This window comes from Entamoeba histolytica, genomic scaffold, assembly GCF_000208925.1.
Source record: "Entamoeba histolytica HM-1:IMSS scf_1104750516869 genomic scaffold, whole genome shotgun sequence".
Classification (NCBI taxonomy): domain Eukaryota; phylum Evosea; order Mastigamoebida; family Endamoebidae; genus Entamoeba; species Entamoeba histolytica.
This window is the reverse complement of record NW_001914905.1, coordinates 1-21,122: the sequence shown is the minus strand read 5'-3', so window position 1 is coordinate 21,122 and position 21,122 is coordinate 1. Positions and strand designations below refer to the sequence as shown.

At 24.1% G+C, this 21,122-nt stretch overlaps 16 protein-coding genes across 16 annotated transcripts in view, besides 1 other annotated feature; 8 read left to right on the top strand and 8 right to left on the bottom strand.

Moving 5' to 3' along the window:
* EHI_038690 (ubiquitin-activating enzyme E1 1, putative) overlaps window positions 1-768 on the bottom strand; it is a gene marked incomplete at both ends in the record, with an annotated part of 1,837 nt that extends 1,069 nt beyond the window's left edge. Inside the window, one exon of the mRNA XM_001913591.1 lies at window positions 13-768. Coding sequence (XP_001913626.1) covers window positions 13-768 — 756 coding nt within the window. The remainder of the gene's footprint in view (window positions 1-12) is intronic.
* A 244-nt stretch (window positions 769-1,012) lies between these two features.
* Window positions 1,013-1,674, top strand: EHI_038680 (Rab family GTPase; the record flags this gene model as incomplete). Its single annotated transcript, XM_651774.1, has 2 exons — window positions 1,013-1,211; window positions 1,265-1,674. 2 exons carry the CDS (start codon window positions 1,013-1,015, stop codon window positions 1,672-1,674), a joined length of 609 nt encoding a protein of 202 aa, XP_656866.1.
* Window positions 1,675-2,801: 1,127 nt separating this feature from the next.
* On the top strand, window positions 2,802-3,902 carry EHI_038670 (protein kinase domain containing protein; the record flags this gene model as incomplete). The annotated part of the gene is made up of 1 exon (XM_651773.2): window positions 2,802-3,902. One exon carries the CDS (start codon window positions 2,802-2,804, stop codon window positions 3,900-3,902), a length of 1,101 nt encoding a protein of 366 aa, XP_656865.2.
* Window positions 3,903-3,981: 79 nt separating this feature from the next.
* Window positions 3,982-4,698, top strand: EHI_038660 (uncharacterized protein; the record flags this gene model as incomplete). Its single annotated transcript, XM_651772.1, has 1 exon — window positions 3,982-4,698. The coding sequence occupies one exon, from the start codon at window positions 3,982-3,984 to the stop codon at window positions 4,696-4,698; it is 717 nt and encodes a 238-aa protein (XP_656864.1).
* A 143-nt stretch (window positions 4,699-4,841) lies between these two features.
* On the top strand, window positions 4,842-6,209 carry EHI_038650 (uncharacterized protein; the record flags this gene model as incomplete). Its single annotated transcript, XM_651771.1, has 1 exon — window positions 4,842-6,209. The coding sequence occupies one exon, from the start codon at window positions 4,842-4,844 to the stop codon at window positions 6,207-6,209; it is 1,368 nt and encodes a 455-aa protein (XP_656863.1).
* A 140-nt stretch (window positions 6,210-6,349) lies between these two features.
* Window positions 6,350-6,866, bottom strand: EHI_038640 (Myb family DNA-binding protein, SHAQKYF family; the record flags this gene model as incomplete). The annotated part of the gene is made up of 2 exons (XM_651770.2): window positions 6,350-6,367; window positions 6,450-6,866. 2 exons carry the CDS (start codon window positions 6,864-6,866, stop codon window positions 6,350-6,352), a joined length of 435 nt encoding a protein of 144 aa, XP_656862.2.
* A 180-nt stretch (window positions 6,867-7,046) lies between these two features.
* On the bottom strand, window positions 7,047-8,399 carry EHI_038630 (uncharacterized protein; the record flags this gene model as incomplete). The annotated part of the gene is made up of 1 exon (XM_651769.1): window positions 7,047-8,399. One exon carries the CDS (start codon window positions 8,397-8,399, stop codon window positions 7,047-7,049), a length of 1,353 nt encoding a protein of 450 aa, XP_656861.1.
* A 155-nt stretch (window positions 8,400-8,554) lies between these two features.
* Window positions 8,555-9,031, top strand: EHI_038620 (40S ribosomal protein S16, putative; the record flags this gene model as incomplete). The annotated part of the gene is made up of 1 exon (XM_651768.1): window positions 8,555-9,031. One exon carries the CDS (start codon window positions 8,555-8,557, stop codon window positions 9,029-9,031), a length of 477 nt encoding a protein of 158 aa, XP_656860.1.
* Window positions 9,032-9,195: 164 nt separating this feature from the next.
* Window positions 9,196-9,561, bottom strand: EHI_038610 (uncharacterized protein; the record flags this gene model as incomplete). The annotated part of the gene is made up of 1 exon (XM_651767.1): window positions 9,196-9,561. The coding sequence occupies one exon, from the start codon at window positions 9,559-9,561 to the stop codon at window positions 9,196-9,198; it is 366 nt and encodes a 121-aa protein (XP_656859.1).
* A 431-nt stretch (window positions 9,562-9,992) lies between these two features.
* EHI_038600 (splicing factor 3A subunit 3, putative) lies at window positions 9,993-11,375 on the bottom strand (the record flags this gene model as incomplete). Its single annotated transcript, XM_651766.1, has 1 exon — window positions 9,993-11,375. The coding sequence occupies one exon, from the start codon at window positions 11,373-11,375 to the stop codon at window positions 9,993-9,995; it is 1,383 nt and encodes a 460-aa protein (XP_656858.1).
* Window positions 11,376-11,579: 204 nt separating this feature from the next.
* Window positions 11,580-12,236, top strand: EHI_038590 (uncharacterized protein; the record flags this gene model as incomplete). Its single annotated transcript, XM_651765.2, has 2 exons — window positions 11,580-12,042; window positions 12,099-12,236. 2 exons carry the CDS (start codon window positions 11,580-11,582, stop codon window positions 12,215-12,217), a joined length of 582 nt encoding a protein of 193 aa, XP_656857.2. The 3' UTR covers window positions 12,218-12,236.
* A 175-nt stretch (window positions 12,237-12,411) lies between these two features.
* On the top strand, window positions 12,412-12,970 carry EHI_038580 (60S ribosomal protein L11, putative). Its single transcript, XM_651764.2, has one exon. It carries the CDS (start codon window positions 12,415-12,417, stop codon window positions 12,937-12,939), a length of 525 nt encoding a protein of 174 aa, XP_656856.1. The 5' UTR covers window positions 12,412-12,414; the 3' UTR covers window positions 12,940-12,970.
* Window positions 12,971-13,059: 89 nt separating this feature from the next.
* Window positions 13,060-13,550, bottom strand: EHI_038570 (RNA polymerase subunit Rpb8; the record flags this gene model as incomplete). The annotated part of the gene is made up of 2 exons (XM_651763.1): window positions 13,060-13,348; window positions 13,408-13,550. The coding sequence occupies 2 exons, from the start codon at window positions 13,548-13,550 to the stop codon at window positions 13,060-13,062; spliced, it is 432 nt and encodes a 143-aa protein (XP_656855.1).
* Window positions 13,551-13,881: 331 nt separating this feature from the next.
* Window positions 13,882-14,952, top strand: EHI_038560 (uncharacterized protein; the record flags this gene model as incomplete). Its single annotated transcript, XM_651762.1, has 1 exon — window positions 13,882-14,952. One exon carries the CDS (start codon window positions 13,882-13,884, stop codon window positions 14,950-14,952), a length of 1,071 nt encoding a protein of 356 aa, XP_656854.1.
* Window positions 14,953-16,179: 1,227 nt separating this feature from the next.
* On the bottom strand, window positions 16,180-17,586 carry EHI_038550 (uncharacterized protein; the record flags this gene model as incomplete). The annotated part of the gene is made up of 1 exon (XM_651761.1): window positions 16,180-17,586. One exon carries the CDS (start codon window positions 17,584-17,586, stop codon window positions 16,180-16,182), a length of 1,407 nt encoding a protein of 468 aa, XP_656853.1.
* Window positions 17,587-18,354: 768 nt separating this feature from the next.
* Window positions 18,355-19,013, bottom strand: EHI_038540 (uncharacterized protein; the record flags this gene model as incomplete). Its single annotated transcript, XM_651760.1, has 2 exons — window positions 18,355-18,652; window positions 18,703-19,013. 2 exons carry the CDS (start codon window positions 19,011-19,013, stop codon window positions 18,355-18,357), a joined length of 609 nt encoding a protein of 202 aa, XP_656852.1.
* An 869-nt stretch (window positions 19,014-19,882) lies between these two features.
* Window positions 19,883-20,313: a repeat region.
* Window positions 20,314-21,122: the final 809 nt, after the last annotated feature.

Genomic DNA, 21,122 nt, shown 5'->3' with positions numbered 1-21,122 from the left:
AGTAGGTTTAACTTCTGTAACTTTTCCTCCTTTAATGTATTTACCATATTGACTTAAGTCTCCAATCTCAATTGAATATGCTGTTCTTTTAGTAATTTTAAATGTTTTTCCTCCATTTTCTGAATAATTCAATCCAGGTAATCCACTAAATTCATCAAGTTGAACTTCATTTCCAACATCTAATGTACAGAAATTTTCATCAATAAATTGAATAGTGTTTCCAACAACTTCATTAACAATATAAGTTAATGGTGTCTCACCATTTGAATCAAAAACAACAAAATTATCTCCAAAATCATTAAAGATCATTGTAAATGGTCCTCTATTAACAGCATAAACCATTTTAACATTATGTTTTCTACATAATTCATTAATATAAATAGACTGTTTTTCAGAAAGTAAATAACAAAGAACAATAATATCATAATCATTATATAATGTTTCATCTGTTAATTCTCGTTTTTCTACTCTAACAGGAACATTATTGTTTAATTCTTGGAATTGTTTATATGTTGATTCACTAATACAATGTCCAATATGTTCTTTTCTTAAAAAGAAGTTTGTTCCTAAATCAGCTAAACATGCATTTCTATTATCTAATAATCCAACTGATTTAACAGACATTAATAATACATTCTTTGTAATTTCAGCACCCATTCCATTTAATCCTGCAATTAATACTTTTGTATTCATCATTTTAATTTGAGCATCTTTTCCAATAGTAAATAATTGTCTTGACAATACGGCTTCATCAATTTGTTGTGTCATTAATGGGTTTTAATTGATTTGAAAAATTTAAGATCGACTTATGAATAATTCACGTTGAAGTTTTTAAATTCCATTTTATTTTTATTTTGTTATTATGATTGTTATTTTGTGTTTTTTTTTTAATTTTTTAATGTTTTTTTAATTTTTATTCAAAGAACTTTAAAAATTTTTGATAACAAAAAATCAGAAAAGGAAGTGAAAAAAGGAACTTAAAATGATTTTATCTTTAAAATAAAAATAACAAATGACTGTAGTTTCTACAAAGGTAGGTGAAATCAAAGCAATTATTATTGGAGAATCATCAGTTGGTAAAACATCATTATTAAATGTTTTAGAAAATGGAAAATTAGTTGGAGATATAAAAGCTACTGTTAGTATTGATTCACACACTAAAGAGGTTCAAGTTAATGGTAAGAAATTTAAATTAAGAATATATGACACAGGTTTGTTTGTGTTTTCTTTATGTTAATTTAAATAACAAATATTTATTTATTAGCTGGACAAGAACGATTTAGATCCATGGTATCTTCATATTATCGTGATGTTAATGGTATCATCATTGTATTTGATGTAACAGATAGAAAAACATTTGATCAAGTTCAATATTGGATGGATGAAATTAAAAAGAATACACAAGTATATACATATATTGTTCTTGTAGGAAATAAGTCTGATTTAGATTCAAATAGAGTTGTTACTACCACTGAAGCTCAAGAAAAAGCACAGTCATATAAAATTCCATATTATGAAACTTCTGCCACTCTTGGTACTAATGTTCAATTGTTATTCGATGAATTCTCTAAAAATACTGTTCTAGAGTGTAGTAAAAAAGGAATTCAACTTGATCCATCAGGACGTGCATCTGTTTCTCAAAAACAAGGTAATTCAGATGGAGGATGTTGTTAAAAATAAAACCATTACTTTTTTCTATATTTATTTTTTCAATTCATTTAAATAAAAACTGATTGAAATTTGAAAAAATATTATTAGAATATTAATTGTAAATGAATTTTTTTTTTAAATATTAATCTTAATTAACTTTAAATCGTCTTTTTTTGTTTGTAATACTTTCTAAAAAAGATGTATTTATTTATTTAATTGAATTGTTATTTTTCTTTTTTTATCCTTTTTTTTTTTTAATTCTCTTTTATTATTTGAAATTTTATTCTTGAAACTATTTTTAGTTTTTTATGGTTATTTTAAAATGTTAATTCTTTAAATTTGTTAATTCATATAAAAAACTGTTTGTATTTCTCTTTTGGAAATTTTAAAAGATTATTTTATTTTTATTTAATTAATTCTTTCATAATAAAACAACTCTATTATACAGTTAAATTTTTCATAACATGCTATTCACTTGGTATTGTTGTTTTTTCTCTAACTTTGACAGATAAATAGGGTTAATGAGTTTATTGAAATAACACTAAAATACCAATGCATTCTATTTATAGAAGGTTAAGTTTGTTAATTTTAATAAATATTTAATATTTTAATTATTTTTTTAATTTTTGTAATAATTTGGGATTTATCTTTCAAAATATAATTACAATTTTTCCATAATTAACAATGTATTTTAATTTTCATTCACTCATGTTATTATAAAAATATTTACCATTATAAGTTGTCCTTTTTAAATAGGTAGATAAACATTTTTTTTTTGAATATCCATAACTTTTTGCTTTGAATTATTTAGAATGAAAGAGTCATTAAAATATAACATAATAAAGTTATTTATCTGAAAGGATAATAAAGATTCAATAATACTTCAATATTGAAAATAGTCATAAAAAATTATTTTTCTCATTAAGAAGATGTTAGTTTAAAACAATATCATTAGTAAATAATATAAATTTTAAATTTAATAGAAATAACCAATGAAATGAATAAAATAAGTTTTTGTACTCTCAGTGTAAGCATTATTTAGACTTAAATGAACAAATAATAAAACATTAATTTTTTAAATTAATTGTTGAATTTCATACTGTCAGTTTTTCCTATAACTGAAAAAGACAAATTAACTATAAAAATTTAAAATGAATAGTTTATTAATAGTTTTATTATTGACATTAGTAAATTCTTTTCAATTTAATTATTTTTCACTTGAACTTCAATTAGTAAACAAATTTCCAATGTCACAATGTCCAGCAAAACACACTGTTAGTATAAGTAAAGTATATGCAGATGTATTAGCAAATGTTCCAGAAGAAGAATGGAATTATGAGAAAGTAAATATTAGTTGGGGGTCTCCACAACCATATCAAATAGTATCAAGAATTGGAAGAGGAAAGTATAGTAGTGTCTTTAAAGGAGTTATTACTGAAGGGTTATATCCATGTGCTATTAAATGTCTTAAACCAATTAAAGAAGATAGATTTAAAAGAGAAATATTAGTTTTACAACGACTAATTAATGGACCAAATATAATTCGTTTATATGATTGTGTAAAAGAAGACATAACAGGGATACCATCATTAGTAATGGAATATATTGAAAATACAAAATTTCAATTCTTTTATAAGAAATTTACACTTCAAGATATTCAGTATTATTTATATGAATTACTTAAAGCTTTAAAATATGCACATTCAAAAGGAATTATGCATAGAGACATTAAACCAGATAATATTTGTTATGATTTAAATACAAAAAAATTAAGAATTATTGATTGGGGATTAGCTGAATTTTATCATCCTGGAAAAGAATATAACGTACGAGTTGCGTCAAGATCTTATAAAGCACCAGAATTATTATTAAATATGCAACAATATGATTATTCATTAGATATGTGGGGATTTGGATGTATATTAGGTTCATTAATTTTTAAAAAAGAACCAATTTTTGAAGGGAGAGATTTTGATGATCAATTACTTCAGATAGTTCAATTATTTGGAACTAATGAATTATATATTTATATTACTAAATATAATTGTAACATAGATTCTTCTCTTCTCTTTAAACTTAAAAATTATTCTACGTCTTCATTTTCAAAATTTATTAATGAAAATAATAAAAGTTTTTGTACCACAGAAGCATTAGATTTGTTAGAAAAAGTATTAGTCTTTGATCATCAAAAAAGGCTTTCAGCAGATGAAGCAATGAATCATCCATTTTTTAAATCATTAAGAAATAATTGAATAAAACCATTTCTTATTAATATTAAACTATAAATATATTATATTTAGTTTTTATCTCACTGAATAATTTAGTTTTAGTATGAATATCTACAATGCTCAATCAAGAAAAACAGATAATCAAATAAAGGCAAAAGGATTACAAAAAGTTAAATATTATTGCCAAATGTGTCAAAAACAATGTCGTGATGCAAATGGATTTAAATGTCATTGTGAAACTGAAGGTCATAGAAGGATGATGGAATTATATGCTTCTGATCCAATGAAATACCAAAAAGATTTCTCTAATCAATTTCAAAATGGGTTTATTAGAATATTACAAACACAATATAAAAGAAAACAAGTTAATGCAAATATTATTTATAATGAATATATTCAAGATAAAAATCATATTCATATGAATTCTACGCAATGGACTTCTTTATCAGGATTTGTTAGATATTTAGAGACAAAAGGAATTGTTGAATTAGAAGAAAAAGATGAAGGACTTTTTATTAAATTAATTGAACAAGAAGATGATAATGATGAACCTTTAAATCATGAAGATGAAAAAGATGAATTAAAAGAAGTACTTGATTCAATAATAAAACAAAATAAATTGTATGGAGTAAATGAACACAATATAAATGATACAATAGTTAAAGAAAAAAAACCAATATTTAATAAATTTAATAAAAAAGAAAAGAAAATTAGCAAAACAATTGTGTTTGATGATGAAGACTTATTTAAAAAAAGTGCAAATAACCAGAAAAAAAAGAAAACACCAATTACAAATCCAAATCAAATGGGTTTTCATTAAAAGAATTTTTTATTTAACAATTTTAATGAAAGAAAAAATTTATTTTGTTTTTTATTTTATTTTTTTTTTAATAGTTTAAAATATAGTAAAAATATAATAAATAAAACCATAAAAAAAGAAACTTAAAAACATAATTAAAAAGAATGGAAATTGATTTATTAAAAACATTAGCAGTAAAAGAAAGTACTAAATATCATATTGAACAAATTAAAAATGAATTTAATAAATATGAAGAAATTGTTAAAGAAGAAAGAAAAAATAATTTTGATATTTATTATAATGATATTAAATCATTAAACGATAATGATTTGGAAAAAAGACTTCAAAAAATTTATGAAGAAAAAAAAAGATGTGTTGAATTAGCTAATTTATCTCAAAAAATTATTCAAAATTATAAAGAAATTATTAATATTCAACAAGAGTCAATAGAAAAAATTAAAGTACTCAATTTAAATGAATATTCTATCATTCAAAGAATAGAAGAAAATGTAAAAAAACGTCATGAAGATTTAATACCATTTTATCAAAAACATGAAAATTTTACTAAAACACTTCAATCAGTTGATCTTGAACAAATAGATGGAAATGAATTAAAAATTCAATTAAGTAAAAAAGATAATATCAATGATAAATATAAAAAGGATAATATTACCAATGAACAAATAGATGAATGGGATGATGTTGATCATTATTATTCTAATTGTCAACCTAAACATCAAGTAGTTATTGATATGGAAGATTCTGATAATGGTATTTCATTAAGAGTAAATAATGATTCTTCAATAGAATGGGAAGACAATTTTATTAATGCCACAAATAAAATTTATGATACACAAACCCATTCATATAAAAATACACTTAAAACAGAAGAAAATGAAAAAAAACCTTTCCCTTCATTAGATAAAAGAATTGATGAATTAAAACAAAAACAACATAAAAAAGAAATTAAACAAAATGAAATGGTTTTAATAGAGAAAATGAGCAGTAAAATATTACAAAAAATAGGATTTAAAGAAATGACAGTAATTTTTGATACTGTATATGATGGTTGGGAAAGAAAGTCATTTAATAAACATGTTATGGGAAAGAAAGATGTGATGGGAATTATTTTTAATGGGTCAAAAAAAGCATTTGGATTTGTCTTTCATTCATTAACAATAGAAGGAAAATGGCTTGATGATGAGAAAATGAAAATTTTTACTATCAACTTAAATAAACCAATTGACCTTCAGTTTTCTATTCATGAAATATTTTCTCGTAATTATGATGGAAAAAAAGTTATTTATTTTGCTTCTGAAAAAGAAAGTGATGAAAATTTATTCTTTCAAATAATCGACGTATTGTTTATACGTAAAGGAGAGAATGGACTAGGCCAACTTCAAGTCCAACAAAATATTTCAAAGTATTTCTATGGATTAGATCCAAAAGAGCTATTAGATAAAATGTGTTCATCACTTATTGGAACATTTACTCGTATTATATTTTTTGAATTAGACAAACCAATTAATTAAACATTTAGATATTATTTCATTTTGAAATATGTTATTAATACACGAATAAAAATAAGAACCATCTTAAAACATAGTGATATCAAACCGATTCTTTGTATATTCTTCTTTAAGTTTTGTTAATTCATTAATGTCTTCAATAGTCAATTCACAGTTTGAAACTGTCATATTAGTTTTATGTCCTAACTACATTGTTATTTTTTTTTAATACCACATCATTAATGAACAAAAAAAAAAACAAACAGATGCCTTTTCTGTGGCATCAAAAAACTTTTGAGCATGTGTTCTTACTTGGACTGGAGTCCTTGTTCCAACAAACTTAGAAATTAATTTTACTGGAAGACGTCTAGTAGAAGTACATCCAAGCCAAGTAATTGCTTTAATAAATTTAGTATGTTCTTCAGTTGACCAATAACGTCGTGACTGTAACATACTCTGAACAGGTTTTTCATTTGATTGTTCACTTGGACTACTATCAACCAGCACTGAATCAAAACTAGTAATTTGGTTTGTGTTTAATGTATTACATGAAAAACTCATGAGTTGTTGTTTGAGCATTTCATTCATCATTTCAAGATTATATATTTGTTGTGCTTGATCAATGAATGTAGAATATATTTGATTTTTATATTCATTAGAATTTACTTCTTCAAATGACATATATCTAATGACTGAATTTGATAATGTTTTGAGTTGAGATCTTAATCATCTATTGTCACTTCTTTGACTTGACTTTTCTTTTTCAAAACGATTCTATTTTTGGTTTCTCCTTCTTTAAACTATTTTAGGAAGTAGTAATATATCTAAAATAATTCCTTTTCTCTTAGTTAAAGTCAATTATTATATTGAACTATACATTTCTATTATTTTGTCTTTTATTTTTGACCCTTCAATACCTAAACTTGACCCTTCAACCAAAATTGATAATTCATTCTTACACATCAGATTTAACATTTTTATTGTTATGTTTTGAACTGGATATTTGAGTCTAAGATTATGAACATCAATACAACTACTATCTTTTTTTTCACTAATCAAATAATCATTAAATCTTTTAATACCAGTTTCAAGGTCAGCAAACATTAATGAGTCTTTTTGTAGTCGATTTAAATTTTCAAAAATAATTTTACATCTTAACTCTAATGTTCCATCTAACGCCCAAACAATTATTCCAAATAATTGAAGATGTTTCATTTCATTTCGAGTCCCACCAAAAAGTTTGTACAATTTTTGGCAGTCATAAAACTTTTTTTCAAGAGATTCACATGATTTTGCTCCAAAGTTATTACATTTTTTAACAATATTTTCACTTTCGTATTGAGAAATAGATAAAATATTTCCAACACCTTTAACCAACAACTCGATTGAAGATTGAATTTTAAAATGAAGAGAAAAAGACTGGTTTATTTTGATTTTTTCAAGCTCTTGCTTATGAAATAATATATAATTTGGGATTTGATAAGTTGACATAATCTCAGTAACTTTTCCAAAACGATAGACTGTGAATGGGTAATATTTAATTGCTTCAGGATCATCAAATTCAACTGTCCTTTCCAGTAACCCATAACATAATGATACTAATCCACATCTTCCTTTAAGTAAAATTAAATGAATCGTTTCAATAGTTGTGTACAATGGAAAGTCTGATGCCATACAACCTAATAACCATCTCCAAACTACTGAGGACATAACATTAATAATTGAAATTGATGGGTGTTGAAAAGTAATTAATTTTTTAATCAATTCTACATCAGCTTGAATACCAATCATGTTGTCAGTAAAATAATCATCTAATATTTTTATCAATTCTACTAATACACCATATGTCATTGACTCATCATTACTTACAAAAAGTAACGAAGCAGCAAGATGAAGTAATTGAGGAAGATAATTTCCATAACTAGCTTCTATAGATTTTAAAATTTGAATTAATTTAGTTGTCATTTCTTGTTTATTATGTGAGTTTCTAACAATTGTTCTTTGGGCATCTTTTAAAATATCTTCTTGATGAGTTATATTAATCTCAGGTAATTCTTTAGAATAGTTTTTAAGAAAACTTAAGTCAGGGGATGTAGGCAAATGTTTATTATATTTATGTACTTCAGTTCTTGTTGTTAAAACTTCTCCATATGGTGTGGTAGCGGAAAATGGGTATGGTGTTCTATATAATCTATTTCTTCTTCTTTGATTCATTTCTATTAACTTCCTACTTGTTTTATTTTTTAGTTCTCAATACCGATAAAATGTTTTATATAACATTATATAAAAATACTTAATATTAATATATTTAAACTATATAAAACAAAAAAGAACCCTAAAAAAGAAAGAACTAACCCTAAAAAAGAGCAATGTCTTCAGCAGTAAAAGCCACAGGAAAGACTCAAAAGAAACATACTGAAGCTCTTAAGAGTGTTCAAGTTTTTGGAAAGAAAAAGACAGCTATTGCAGTATGCCTTTGCAAAGAAGGAAAAGGTATGATTAGAGTTAATGGTGTTCCACTTGATCTCATTAATCCACCAGTATTAAGAATTAAAGTTTTTGAACCATTATTCATTGTTGGTAAAGAAAGTTATGCTAAATTAGACCTTAAAATTAGAGTCACTGGTGGTGGACAAGTTGCTCAAGCTTATGCTATTAGACAAGCTATTGCTAAAGCTCTTATTGCTTATAACCAAAAGTTTGTTGATGAAACTACAAAGAATGAACTTAAAGCTAAATTCCTTGAATATGATAGAACTCTCCTTGTTGCTGATCCAAGAAGATGTGAAGCTAAGAAATTCGGAGGACCAGGAGCTCGTGCTAAATACCAAAAATCATACAGATGAGCATTTTCAAATTAAGTGTGGTGGTTAATGTTGTTATTTTTTGTTTTTATAAATGTTTGTTTTTATAAAAATATATTGTTAAATAAAACAAAAAAATTAAAATAATAAAAATGAAATGGAATTAATTGTAAATAATATTATATAATGTTGAAGGAAAATGTGTTTTAATCAATACTTTTACTTAACGAAGAAACATCACGTTCTTCATATAATTCAAGAAGTTTAGAAACAACTTCACAAAATGACTTATAATTTTTTTGTTTTTGAATTTGTTTTAGTTGATTAAATACTTCAAGTGAAACACGAATTTTAGGATATTTTTGTTCAGACTTCTTTAATTCATTGTTAAGGGATTTTGGTTTTTTATTATCGGCAATTTCTTTTTCTTTTTTAATTGGAGAAATAGGATGAATTTCTATATTTTCCAACAATTCTCTTATTAATAATAATTGTTCATTATTTTGATTTAATTCATTAGGTTTATTTATTAATGGATAATCAACAAATGGATGATGAGGATAATCAATCATATTTTATTATTATTTAGTCAAAGTTCTCATTATAAAGAGACTAAATAAAGAGGAATTTCTTCATCAATAACTCCAGTTATAAACTATATTTATTAGTTTTTTATTATTTCTTTTGTTTGTATTAATTTCATATAAAAGAGCCAAACAGACAAAAACTATTTTCATATTTTAAAAATAGTAAAGAAGAGAGACTTATCTTGAATTTTTTTATTTTTGATGTTATTCAACTTTCATTTATATTTTAATTTCTTTTTTTCTTTTTTTCTTTTTTTTTTTTTTTTAATACAAATTTAGTATTTTCTAAAATCTTTAATTAATATGAATTAAAAATTTAATTAAATTATTATAATGTAATTTCTTCTTTAATTCTCTTTTTTTATAACTTTTAATATCTTTAAAAAACTATTGTATTTTTAGGTTTGGTAATTCAGTTAAATCAATCCTTGCTTTTGTAATAATAAATAATCCTTCTTTAAAATAATATTTCCTTCAGCATCTTCAAATTCTTCATCATTTGCAACATCAAATTCTGCTTCTTTTTTCATTACATCTAATTTATGAGCAAGTGCTAATGCATCTTTAATTCTACAAATATCAAAAAATTCTACAGAATTAGCTATACCAAGACATTTAAGTCCTCTTACGTGTTGAGCTTCTTGAAAATGTTTTTCATATTCTTTTCTTCCAAAATAACTTTTATTTCCACAAATTTCACATTTAAATTCTGTTCCAAGTCCATGAAGTTTATATAACCAAAATGGAATTGGTCTTCCATCATCTCCAATTGGATAGTTATCAATTCCTTTTCTTATTTCTTCATTATTTTCTAAATCTTCTTCATTTATTTCAATTTCATCTATAATATTTCCTTTAGCTATTTCATCTAATTCTTTTACTGTTCTTCCCATTTTTAAGTTTAAATTTTCTATTGTTGATTGAACTACTTTTTTCATTTCTTCATTTGTCATTAATTCTTTTATTAATAACATTGTTTCGTTAATACTTCTTTCTTCACTTTTTTTTACCATTTGAAAATGTTTTTTACTTTTGAAATGAGATTCTAAAACCGTTTCTTTTGAAAACTTTTTATCACAATACACACAAAAACAATTCTTTTTTAATACCTCTTCTTTATAATTCATGTTATTAATTTGTTCATCACTAAATTGTTTTTTAGTAATACTAATATTCATATTTATGTCAAATAATGGTTGACTTCTTTCAATAAAACTAATAAGATAGTTTAAAATATTATTTACATACTTCTTCCATTTATTACATGAACAATGATATCTTCTTTTCTGATTTTGCGGTGATTCCCATTCCCAAAACTCTCTAATATAATCAATATATTTCCAGTCGTCTTGACTAATATCTTCAACTAAATTTATCATTTCATTAAATATCACAATTAAATCAATACATTTTCCATTCATTTCTTCACCAGAAAATGGTATTGTAATTTCATAAATATCATCACTTGGTCCAACACTTTCAATAAATGAAACTGGTTTTCCTTTAAATTCATTTTTTATTTGTTCAATTCCTTGGTAAAATATTTTTAAAAGGTCAGTAGTATTTCCATTCCCACTTATCATTTGTAACTCTTCTTCTTTCTTCCCATTTTTATCTTCATATAAACTAATTAATTCTCCCGTTCTTTGATTAATTTCGTGATTGAGTTTCATAATTATATGTTCATTCTTGATTTTATCTTCTTGAAGAACTGGTTGATTCTTAATTCTTCTAACTATCTCATCTTCAAAAAGCTCAATTTCTTCATGTAGTTGTCGTGTCCTTTCCAATAAACTCATGATAAGTGAATTATGATTCATAGTTTTCTTTTTAATAATTTCATTATTTTAGTTATTTAAAACAAATAACAATTTTTAATTTCTTTTTACTTTTTTTTCAACACATTAAATTTATTAAAGAATTTTAAGATGATTAAAGAAAGAAAAATAGAAATTAAAAAAACTTAAAAAATAATAAAAAAAGAACTATAAAAAAATAAAAGGATGATTGGACTTCTTCTTTTTATAACATTTACAAGTACAAATGCTTACAGATTTATAGTACCAAATAGAGCACAGGAATGTGTATATTCTGAGATTAAAGACATTGAAAAAGTTATTGTTGAAATTGGAGTTATTTCAGGAGGTAATAAAGATATTGCATTTACAGTTACAGATCCATCTGGTTCTAATATATATTCAATTGTTTATGAGGAAGGTAAATACAATAATTATATTTATATCAATACTAAAACACCAGGTGTTTATTCATTCTGTTTTGATAATACAATGAGTCTTTATACTTCTAAATTAGTTGAATTCAAATTACAACTTGAACAAATTCAACCAGCAACAGAACAAGAAGTGAAGTCAATTAAAACTAAACTTCAACAAGTCTCAACATATTTAAATGATGCTAAAAATGATCAACGAAGATTAAGAATTCGAGAAAATCGTAATAGGCAAAGTTTGTTTTTTAATCACTTTTCAATGATTGAATCATATCAATTAATTTTCTTTTAGCTGGTGATGCTACTAATTTAAGAACCACTATTCTTTTCTTAATTGGTTGTTTCGTAATTATGGCAATGGGATGTTTCCAAGTTTGGTATATTAAGAGACAATTTAAGAGAGGTAGATAAATTACTTTTGAATTTCTTCATCATTTTTGTTTTTTATAACACTTTTAATTTAATTTTTTTTTGTTATTTATTAAGTAAAAGAAATAAACTAAAATTTATAATAAAATAATTAAAAAAAATAATAAAAGTAAAGAAAAGAAAGATGGAACCCTTAAAAAAGAAACTGGAAAAATAAAATAACCCTTGTGGCAATAGAAATGGCAGCCAAGAAGTCTGATGTTATGAGAAAGATTAAGATCGATAAACTTGTCCTTAATATTTCAGTTGGTGAGTCTGGAGATAGATTAACTCGTGCTGCTAAAGTCCTTGAAACTTTAACTGGACAAACCCCAGTTCTTTCTGAAGCCAGATACACTGTCCGTGCTTTCTCTATTAGAAGAAATGATCAAATTGCATGCCACGTTACAGTTAGAGGAGCTAAGGCTGCAGAAATCCTTGAAAAAGGATTGAAAGTCAAGGAATTTGAACTTAAAGCCAACAATTTCTCAGCTACTGGTAATTTTGGATTTGGTATTGAAGAACATATTGATCTTGGATTAAAATATGATCCACAAGTTGGAATTTATGGTATGGATTTCTTTGTTGTTCTTGCTAGACCAGGATTTAGAGTTTCTAGAAGAAAGAGAATGCAAGACAAAATTGGTAGAGACCATCTCTTGACTAAAGAAGATGCTATTAACTGGTTCAAAGAAACTTATGAAGGAATCGTTCTTAACAAATAATTGATTTGCACGGTACTTCGTTAGAATAAATAAAAATATTTGTTATTTTTTTAATATTTAAAACCAAAAAATAATTAATAAAAAAGGAAAGAAAAAAGAAATCAATCAAATCAAATTCAATTAATTGGTTTTACGAATTAACAAGTAAACTTGATCTTTCATATTATATGCAGAAAGTTTTTCTGGTTTACCATAAAGCATTAGTAATAAACCACCAAAAGAAGCGATAACAGATAAATTGTCATCATTTTTATTTTCAACAAATTTAAATACCATCCCACTCATTACATAATCAAAATCATCCATTTTAGTATTTTTACCAAAATTATCAGAATAACCTTGATGAATATCCATTGGACTTCCATCACGATTTAATGTTTTTGTTAAATCAAGTTTAATACGATCATGTCTATTTATGACTTTTATTTCTTATTTAAATGTAAAAATTATATCTTTGAAATAACAAACTCTTCTAATGGAAATAAGTCAGTATTTATATCAACAAATACAGTTAAATCTTCACCTTCTAATTTAAATCGTGAAACTCCTTCAAATATCTTTCCGCCAATGTCTTTTGCAATTACTTTGAATGTTCCACTTACTTCAACCATCTGTCTTTATTCATCTTTTTTCTCTTTTTCAAAACCCTCTTTTTTATTTTTATTTTTTTTTTCTATTTTTTTTTTCTTTAAATGAATGATTCTTTAATTTTTATTGATACAAGTAAATGTCTTTCAAGTATTTATTTTAACTTTGTTCTCATTATAAAAGAAATGCTTATAACATACTTAATTTTTAAGTGATATAGAGTTGATATGAGGTATAAAGTATATTGGATATATTAGGTTAATAAGGGATAGGTTTAACTTTAAAATTGAATTAATAAGAAATTATAAATGAATTTATAAGGATCTAAGTTCTAGTATTATCATTTTTATTACAATGGATATAGATATATTAATTGCAATGTCAACAGATGATTCAACTAGATTACGTTTAGAACAAATTAGAGAACAATACAACTCTATTGTTCCTATAGTAAATAATGAGTATGTTTCTTTTTGTACTAATGTTTTTACTGACTCAATCGATTCAGAAACACCTGACCAAATGAATCATCACTTAAGTGATATTTCATTTTTAAGAAGAAAAAAACAAGAGAGTGTCGCAGCTATTTCTAAGTTATTAGACCGTTTTGGTAGCTTTAATGAAATGAAAGTAAATGACACAGAACAGCTAAAAGTTCTTGATGATATGGAACGAAGGATTAGAGATCGGCTTAATAATCCTATTACTAGAGGGTATCAACCTAATCCCTATGAACAACAAAATCCTTCTTCATATCCTTCTGTATATCCTCAAGACATATATCAACAAGGAACGTATACAGCACAAGATAATGTTTATGAATCAAAACCAATTAAACGATATGATGAAATAGGAGAATATCAACCTCGCCATATAAAAATGGCAAAAACAGTTGATAGTGAGAGACCAATAACAGACCCATTAGTAAATAATGCTATGTCAAAGATTTTTAAAAGAGTAAAAAAATCTACAGTTAAATGTATATTTGATTCTGATGTAGATGGATGGGATCGTGTTGCTTTTACTGATATTATATCAGGTTTTTCTAGTGTTATGATTATAGTTTCACCTGTAGATGATAGAGTTTTTGGATGTTATATTGACACAGAAATCCATCCACATGGATGGAATGGTGGAGAATGTAGTTTTTTATGTGCATTACATGGAAATGACTTCTTTTGGGTTCATGGATATAATAAAGGAGTTCCTAAAGATGTTGACCTTTTAAAAATTGGTGAACCAAATGAAGATGTTTTCTTTTATTTTACTAAGTATATTTCTTTCCAAGCCAATAAAGGATTGAAAAAAAGTCATTTTGATGCAAAAATTTTAGAAATTGTACAACCTAAACCAGGAACATTTATTGGTGATGGTATTACCAAATATTTTGAGTTACGAAAGTTCATTGTTTTACATTTCTCTTGATTGAATTTTCATTTCTTTCATTTTGGGCTTTTTTCTCTTAATTTTTTTTTTTTTTGTTTTTTTTTTAATAACTTTTTTTTTATTTTTTGATTCAATTATTTTTTAGCTATAAGATGGAATTGTATCTTCTTTAATTACAAATACCAGTAAATTAAAGTGGTAAGATAATAGTTATTTTAATTCTTTTATTCTTTGTTTGATATGTTATTTTTTGATACAATAACAAAGATATTTCTGATTTATTATGTAATTGAAGTATAATATGATAGGTATGAATATCATTTATTTGTTTTTAGTATAAACGTTTTGTTAATACATTACAATGTACCATGATATTCATACAATATCTTTTTGTTAAAGAGTTTGTTGTCAATAAGTTTAATTTAAAAGATTTTTTGATGACAATAATAAACCTTACTATTTGATGATTTATTAGGTATAGTATTAGAATGTTTCTTTTTTCATGGACATTGATGGTTTAATTGTATGTTTCTTTTATTATAAAATTTGAACAATTGGCTTTAATTATTGAAACTTTACATTTTAAAAAATCAAACTTTTTTGGTTAGTTTTTATCATTATTTCTCTAGGACTATGAGAGTTTTTTATAAATTTTTGTTTCTTAAGATATTGAGATAAATTATTTATTTAATAAGACATTGTTAATTGAATAAGAATATTTCAAGATTGTTTTGATTAATTATTTTACTTTGTAAGAGTGTTTTAGGTTATTTAATAATTTTTTTAACGTTATGTACATATTCGTTTAACATTAATTACTTAATAATAGTTGAAATTTGTTTTTAGAGGTTTGTATATTTGATTAACTTATTTATTGTCTTAGTGAAATAATATTTGGTATAATAACAATAAAAAAATTAATACAAACTATTTTTAATGTTTGTTCTAAGAAGTATCTTTGTTTTGCGTTTTTTTTTTTAATTTGCTTCATTTTACTTAATCAATTCATTAAGTTTAATATTTGTTTAGTCAATGAATTGTATATTCAAAGTAATTAATGAATGTTTTAATTTATTTTTTATTAGTACTATTCAATAAGATTCTTATATTTTCAGTATTTCTTAATATTCTATATTTTTGAAGTTAATCATAAAGATAGATTAAAACATTATTTATACTATTTAATAAATTCCTTCATTCATTAGTTGTTTTATTTTATATAATGTGGTAATAGACAGAATCAGTTAGAGTGTTGTAACAAAAATATTAGAAATTTCCAGCTCCTCTCTTGTTTGCATTTTCTCTTGCAGCATCATAATAGTTTACTCCATTCTTTTCAAAATATTCTTTTAGGAATTTTTTTGTAACCAAATACCCTGCTGTTTTAAATAAATAAATACAGTCATCAATATCAATAGCATTATACATTAAAATATCCTCATAAATAGGTTGGTTCTTAAACCATTCTGTGATTTCTCTTTCTTCTTTGAAGCGTTTCCATTTCTTTCCATGCTTCTTCTTCGGTTTTGTTTCTTCTTTTTGTTTTTCATAATCATTGTTAATAGGACTTTCATTAACACCTTTTATTGGTGTATTAAGTTGTGTAATATGAGTAACTTCATTTTTTGTTTTATTTTTCTGTTCGTTTACATTAAATGAAGATGTTTTTGAAATTGGTTGTGATGGAATGGGACTGAGAAATGACTCTATTTCCAACTGTCTAAGTCTTCTTTCCTTTTCATTGATTAGTGAGGCTAACTCTTTATCAAACCATTCAAGTATTTCTACTTTTCTTTTGAGAAAGTCAGACTCACTTGATTTATTTACATTTTCTAATGTAATAATACATTCAGGTTGGACATCTTTTTTTTCTAAATGATTTATAATTCTTTGAGATATTACTGGTTGTTGTTCTTCATCTTCATCAAACTTATTAATATAAACGTCTTGAGATAAAAAATCATTTTTTGGATGATTAAAGATTGGGTGAAGCAGAAAAGATGATTTATTGTCAAATGTTTGAGAAGCTAACCCTTGGGTATTTTCTTTTTCTATAATAGATAATTCTTCTCTACAATATCTCTGAGAACATGCTTCTATTTCAATAAAGTCATGAACCTCTTCAAATTGCTTATTGTTTTTATTATAATATATTTTTATTCCATCATCACAAATAGTAGTTCTCTGACTAAATGGAATTTCCTCTTCTTCTACATACGTACTTTTTTCTTCAGTTATGATAACATTTTTTTGTCCATCAATATTAACATTTTCCTTTTTATCAAGTGACTGAATTGCTTCTTGTTCATCGTCTTGTATTCCAGTGACTTGTTTCATTTCATCGACTCCATAAAATGTTTTGCCTTTTCTGATATTTGATGTTAAAGGAATATCAACCAAAAGACATGTTGAATTTTCTCCTAATACTATTTCTTCTTTTTTACTTGTCTCAGGTATTTCAGTGTCGCCAAAGAGTTTGATTCCTTCTAACTTTCTCCTCTCTGGATCTATAGAACCAACACAAACAACTTCTGGAGTTTTAGAATGGCAAAATACAGGGTGGTTGAGAACAGCAGATATCCATTCTTGGTCACTCATATCATCATGTATTTCTATTTCATTGTCATCAATTATTTCAATTTCTTCAATGGCTTGGGTTTTTCTTTCATTCATAACATTTTAATTCTAAGTTTTTGTTTTAGTAAAAATAATATTCAATTATGTTATATATTACTATTTACTAAAATGATTTATTGTATTTCTAAATCTCAAATTTATATTTTATGAGATAATTGTTAATATTTTTCAATCATAAAGTTGTTACTCTATAAAATATGTTCATAGAACAATGACATTGTTTAACTTAGTTCCTTTGTTCATTCATTTTTTTGTCAATCATAACTACTTTGAATATTTGATACAGCAAAAATTTTAAAATGAATATAATAATTCGTTCTTTATAATGAGTATGAACCTTAATTATTAATTTATATTATCTTAATTTGTTTCTATCTTAATTCTTTTATTCTATAAAAGAGTTTTTATTTATGTTTAATTATAATTTTAACTTCATTTAATATAAATTATAATAATATATTTAGAAAGATACATAAGATCAACAGTATTTTAACTATGTTATATATTCAAACTGTCTGTATTATGACTATATAAGTAGTAAATACAAGAATCAAATGAACTTATTAATTTAAAATAATTTATAACTAAGACTTTATTGATGACACTTACAGTATAATGAAAATCATAAAGTTTGTATTTTTGAACAATATTCTTTTTTATGACATATTTTAATTACTTTTATTTCTTATTATCAATCCATAAGAATATATTAATTATCTCAATAAAGGATAAAACAGTATTAAAGGTTCTAACTATTAAATAATAAGACTTTTATTTATAAAAATAAAACAACTCAATTAGAAATCAATCGTCTCCCTCACTCTCATTATCTTCTTCTTCAATGTCATCATGCTCACTACCTGTTTCATTTTTATTTTCATTATTACTTTCATCTTCTTCATAATCACTATCATCATCAAAGCTATCCCAATCTTCATCTTTATCTTTTACTTGGAATTGTTTTAGTAATTCTTGTTGGTCACAATCAGGATTCTTTTCAAGTTGTCTAAAGAATGATTGTTTTTGCCTAAGACTTAACCTTTCAATTTGTACTTGTAACTCTTGATCTTCTTGACTCTCTTGTTTATCAACTTTAAAGCCACTAAAGATAAAATGAGTATTTGATATTTTATGTTAAAATAAAAAACAAACTTAACTATTTGTTTCTTTTCTCTGCACTTTGCACATATCCCTTCTTTAATAGCACATTCTTGACAAACTGTATGATAGGCATAACGTATATTTTTTTGTTTACAAATTAAACAAACACCAGGTACTTTTAGTGGCTTATATTTGTGAAACTTCTTTTTCCATTCAATTGTGTCATGACATTTTTGACATAACCCCTCATTAGGTAATGCTTTAATTTTTTTATAAACTGTACACCCTTTATAATCTTTAAATGCAGTTATATTTTGATGTTTTTGACCAAGTTTTTTGGTGTTTCCACGACGAGTTGACATATTATAATACTTTATTTTAACCCTTTTTTGTTTTTATTTTTCTCAACTTTAATTTTAGTTTATTGTTAATGTCAACTCAGCCTATCAAAGAATTAATTTCTTTATTATCTGATTTTTCAAAGTTTGTTATTTATTTAACAAATTTAATCTTGAATAATACTAATATCATCTTTAGAAAAATTAGTGATGATCTTGTTAGTTGGAACGGCACAAATCTTATGACAATAATTGAGTCATTATCTCCATCACTCATAGAAGAATTTAAACAATTGGAATTATCTAATGATGCAAATACTCAAATACAAATGGTTTATTTCTCTTTAATTATTTTTTTAATTATCTCTTATGTTATCCTTTCAACACTTGCTAACAATTTCAGATTATTCCGGAGTTGAAAACAGTTTATTCGCAATTCTTATTGACTAGTTATCAAGACACTGAAACTTATAAAACTGTACATCAACAATTATCTCTGATTATTCAAAGAATAGTTGGTATATTAGATGATAATATTGCATTGATTGATGGGTCTTTGTCTGAACTTAAACCTGTTTCCATACAACAAAAAATTGTTGATTTAACCCTTTTAGAATTAGAGACTTTATAAATGATGTTTAATTCTCAAGTTACTTCATTTTCAATATAATTCAATTGATAATTTGCAATTTTTATTTCCTGTATAAAAATAAATAAGAATATTTATTTATGTATTTACGTTTTTTATTTTTAATGATTGTTCTAACAATTTTATGAATAATATTCTTTTATTTTCATACGGCAATATTCAAATAAATCAATTCCATTAAATAATTAATAAAATCAATAAATATCAATATACTCAACCATTTAGATTTTTAAAAACCAAATAACTTTTATTTTTCTATTTATTATTATATCATTCTTTTATTTTCATTAAGACATGTTATTGGTATATAATTCTCTGCTTTTTTGCTATCTTCTTCTTTGTGTATTAGAATAGTTCTTCCTGTTAGCATTTCTATTGGAATGTTTTCTGGAGTGTCTAACCATTCATTAAACACTATAACTAATCTGCCTCTAACACTCTCTAATCTTTTCCAGTAATATCCCTGAATGCTGTCAATCACTGGTGCTTTCCATGATGGTATTCTTGTTATCACATTCTCTATGTTTTCTTTTGTGATTATTATTCTTTTCAAATTCCTTCTATTACTCTATTCAATTATCTCTTTTATTCTTACATTCTCTTTCTTTATTCTTTTTCCTCTGTTATATATCTTATTCAAAAACTCTTTTGTATCTTCTTCACTTGGTTTTTCTTGGGTACGAAAATTAGCAAAGAAAAAATGCATCTAAATAAATTACAAAAAAGAAAAAAGATGCAAAATAATTTGCATCCATAGAATTTTCCATTTATTATATTTTGCTCCTAAAAAATAAATAAAAATAAAAAAATATGATAAATATACAATCTGTATATATTTATGTTTATATTTTATTATCACTTGTAGAATTTTGTATGAAATATTAATGAAATAGATGATTTGATTATTCATATTTATTTTTATTCTTTTGTTTATATGTTATTTATCTATAGTATTTTTATATATTTATTTCTCTGTTTATATTATTTATATTATTTATATCATCTGTTTATCTCTATATTATTATATTCTTCTTATTTTATTATTTTTATGTTTATATTATTTAGATTTTCTTATTGTTATTCTTTTCTATTTGGATGTATTTGTTTATTTGAATATTCATCTTATTCATATTTTATATTATTATCATTTATATCTATTTTCATTTTATATTTATTCTCTTTTGTTTTATATTAATTTTATCTTTTATACTTTGATTTTATTATTATATCATTGACTATCATTTCTCGTTTTATTTATCATTTATTCTTATTATTCTTTTGTTTTATATTCTATCTATGTTATATATTCATATCATTTTCATTTATATTTTATCACTTATTATATGTTATAATAACATAACACATATGATTGATTATATAATAAACATCATGATGAAATTATACATATGAACAATAACATAAAAAAGAGTAAAATATTTTTCATTAATAAAATAATATTACTTATTTTACATCATTAAATTAGA

Excerpts from the sequence above, each read along its gene's own strand:
- EHI_038580 (XM_651764.2), top strand. The coding sequence starts at position 12,415 with ATGGCAGCCAAGAAGTCTGATGTTATGAGAAAGATTAAGATCGATAAA.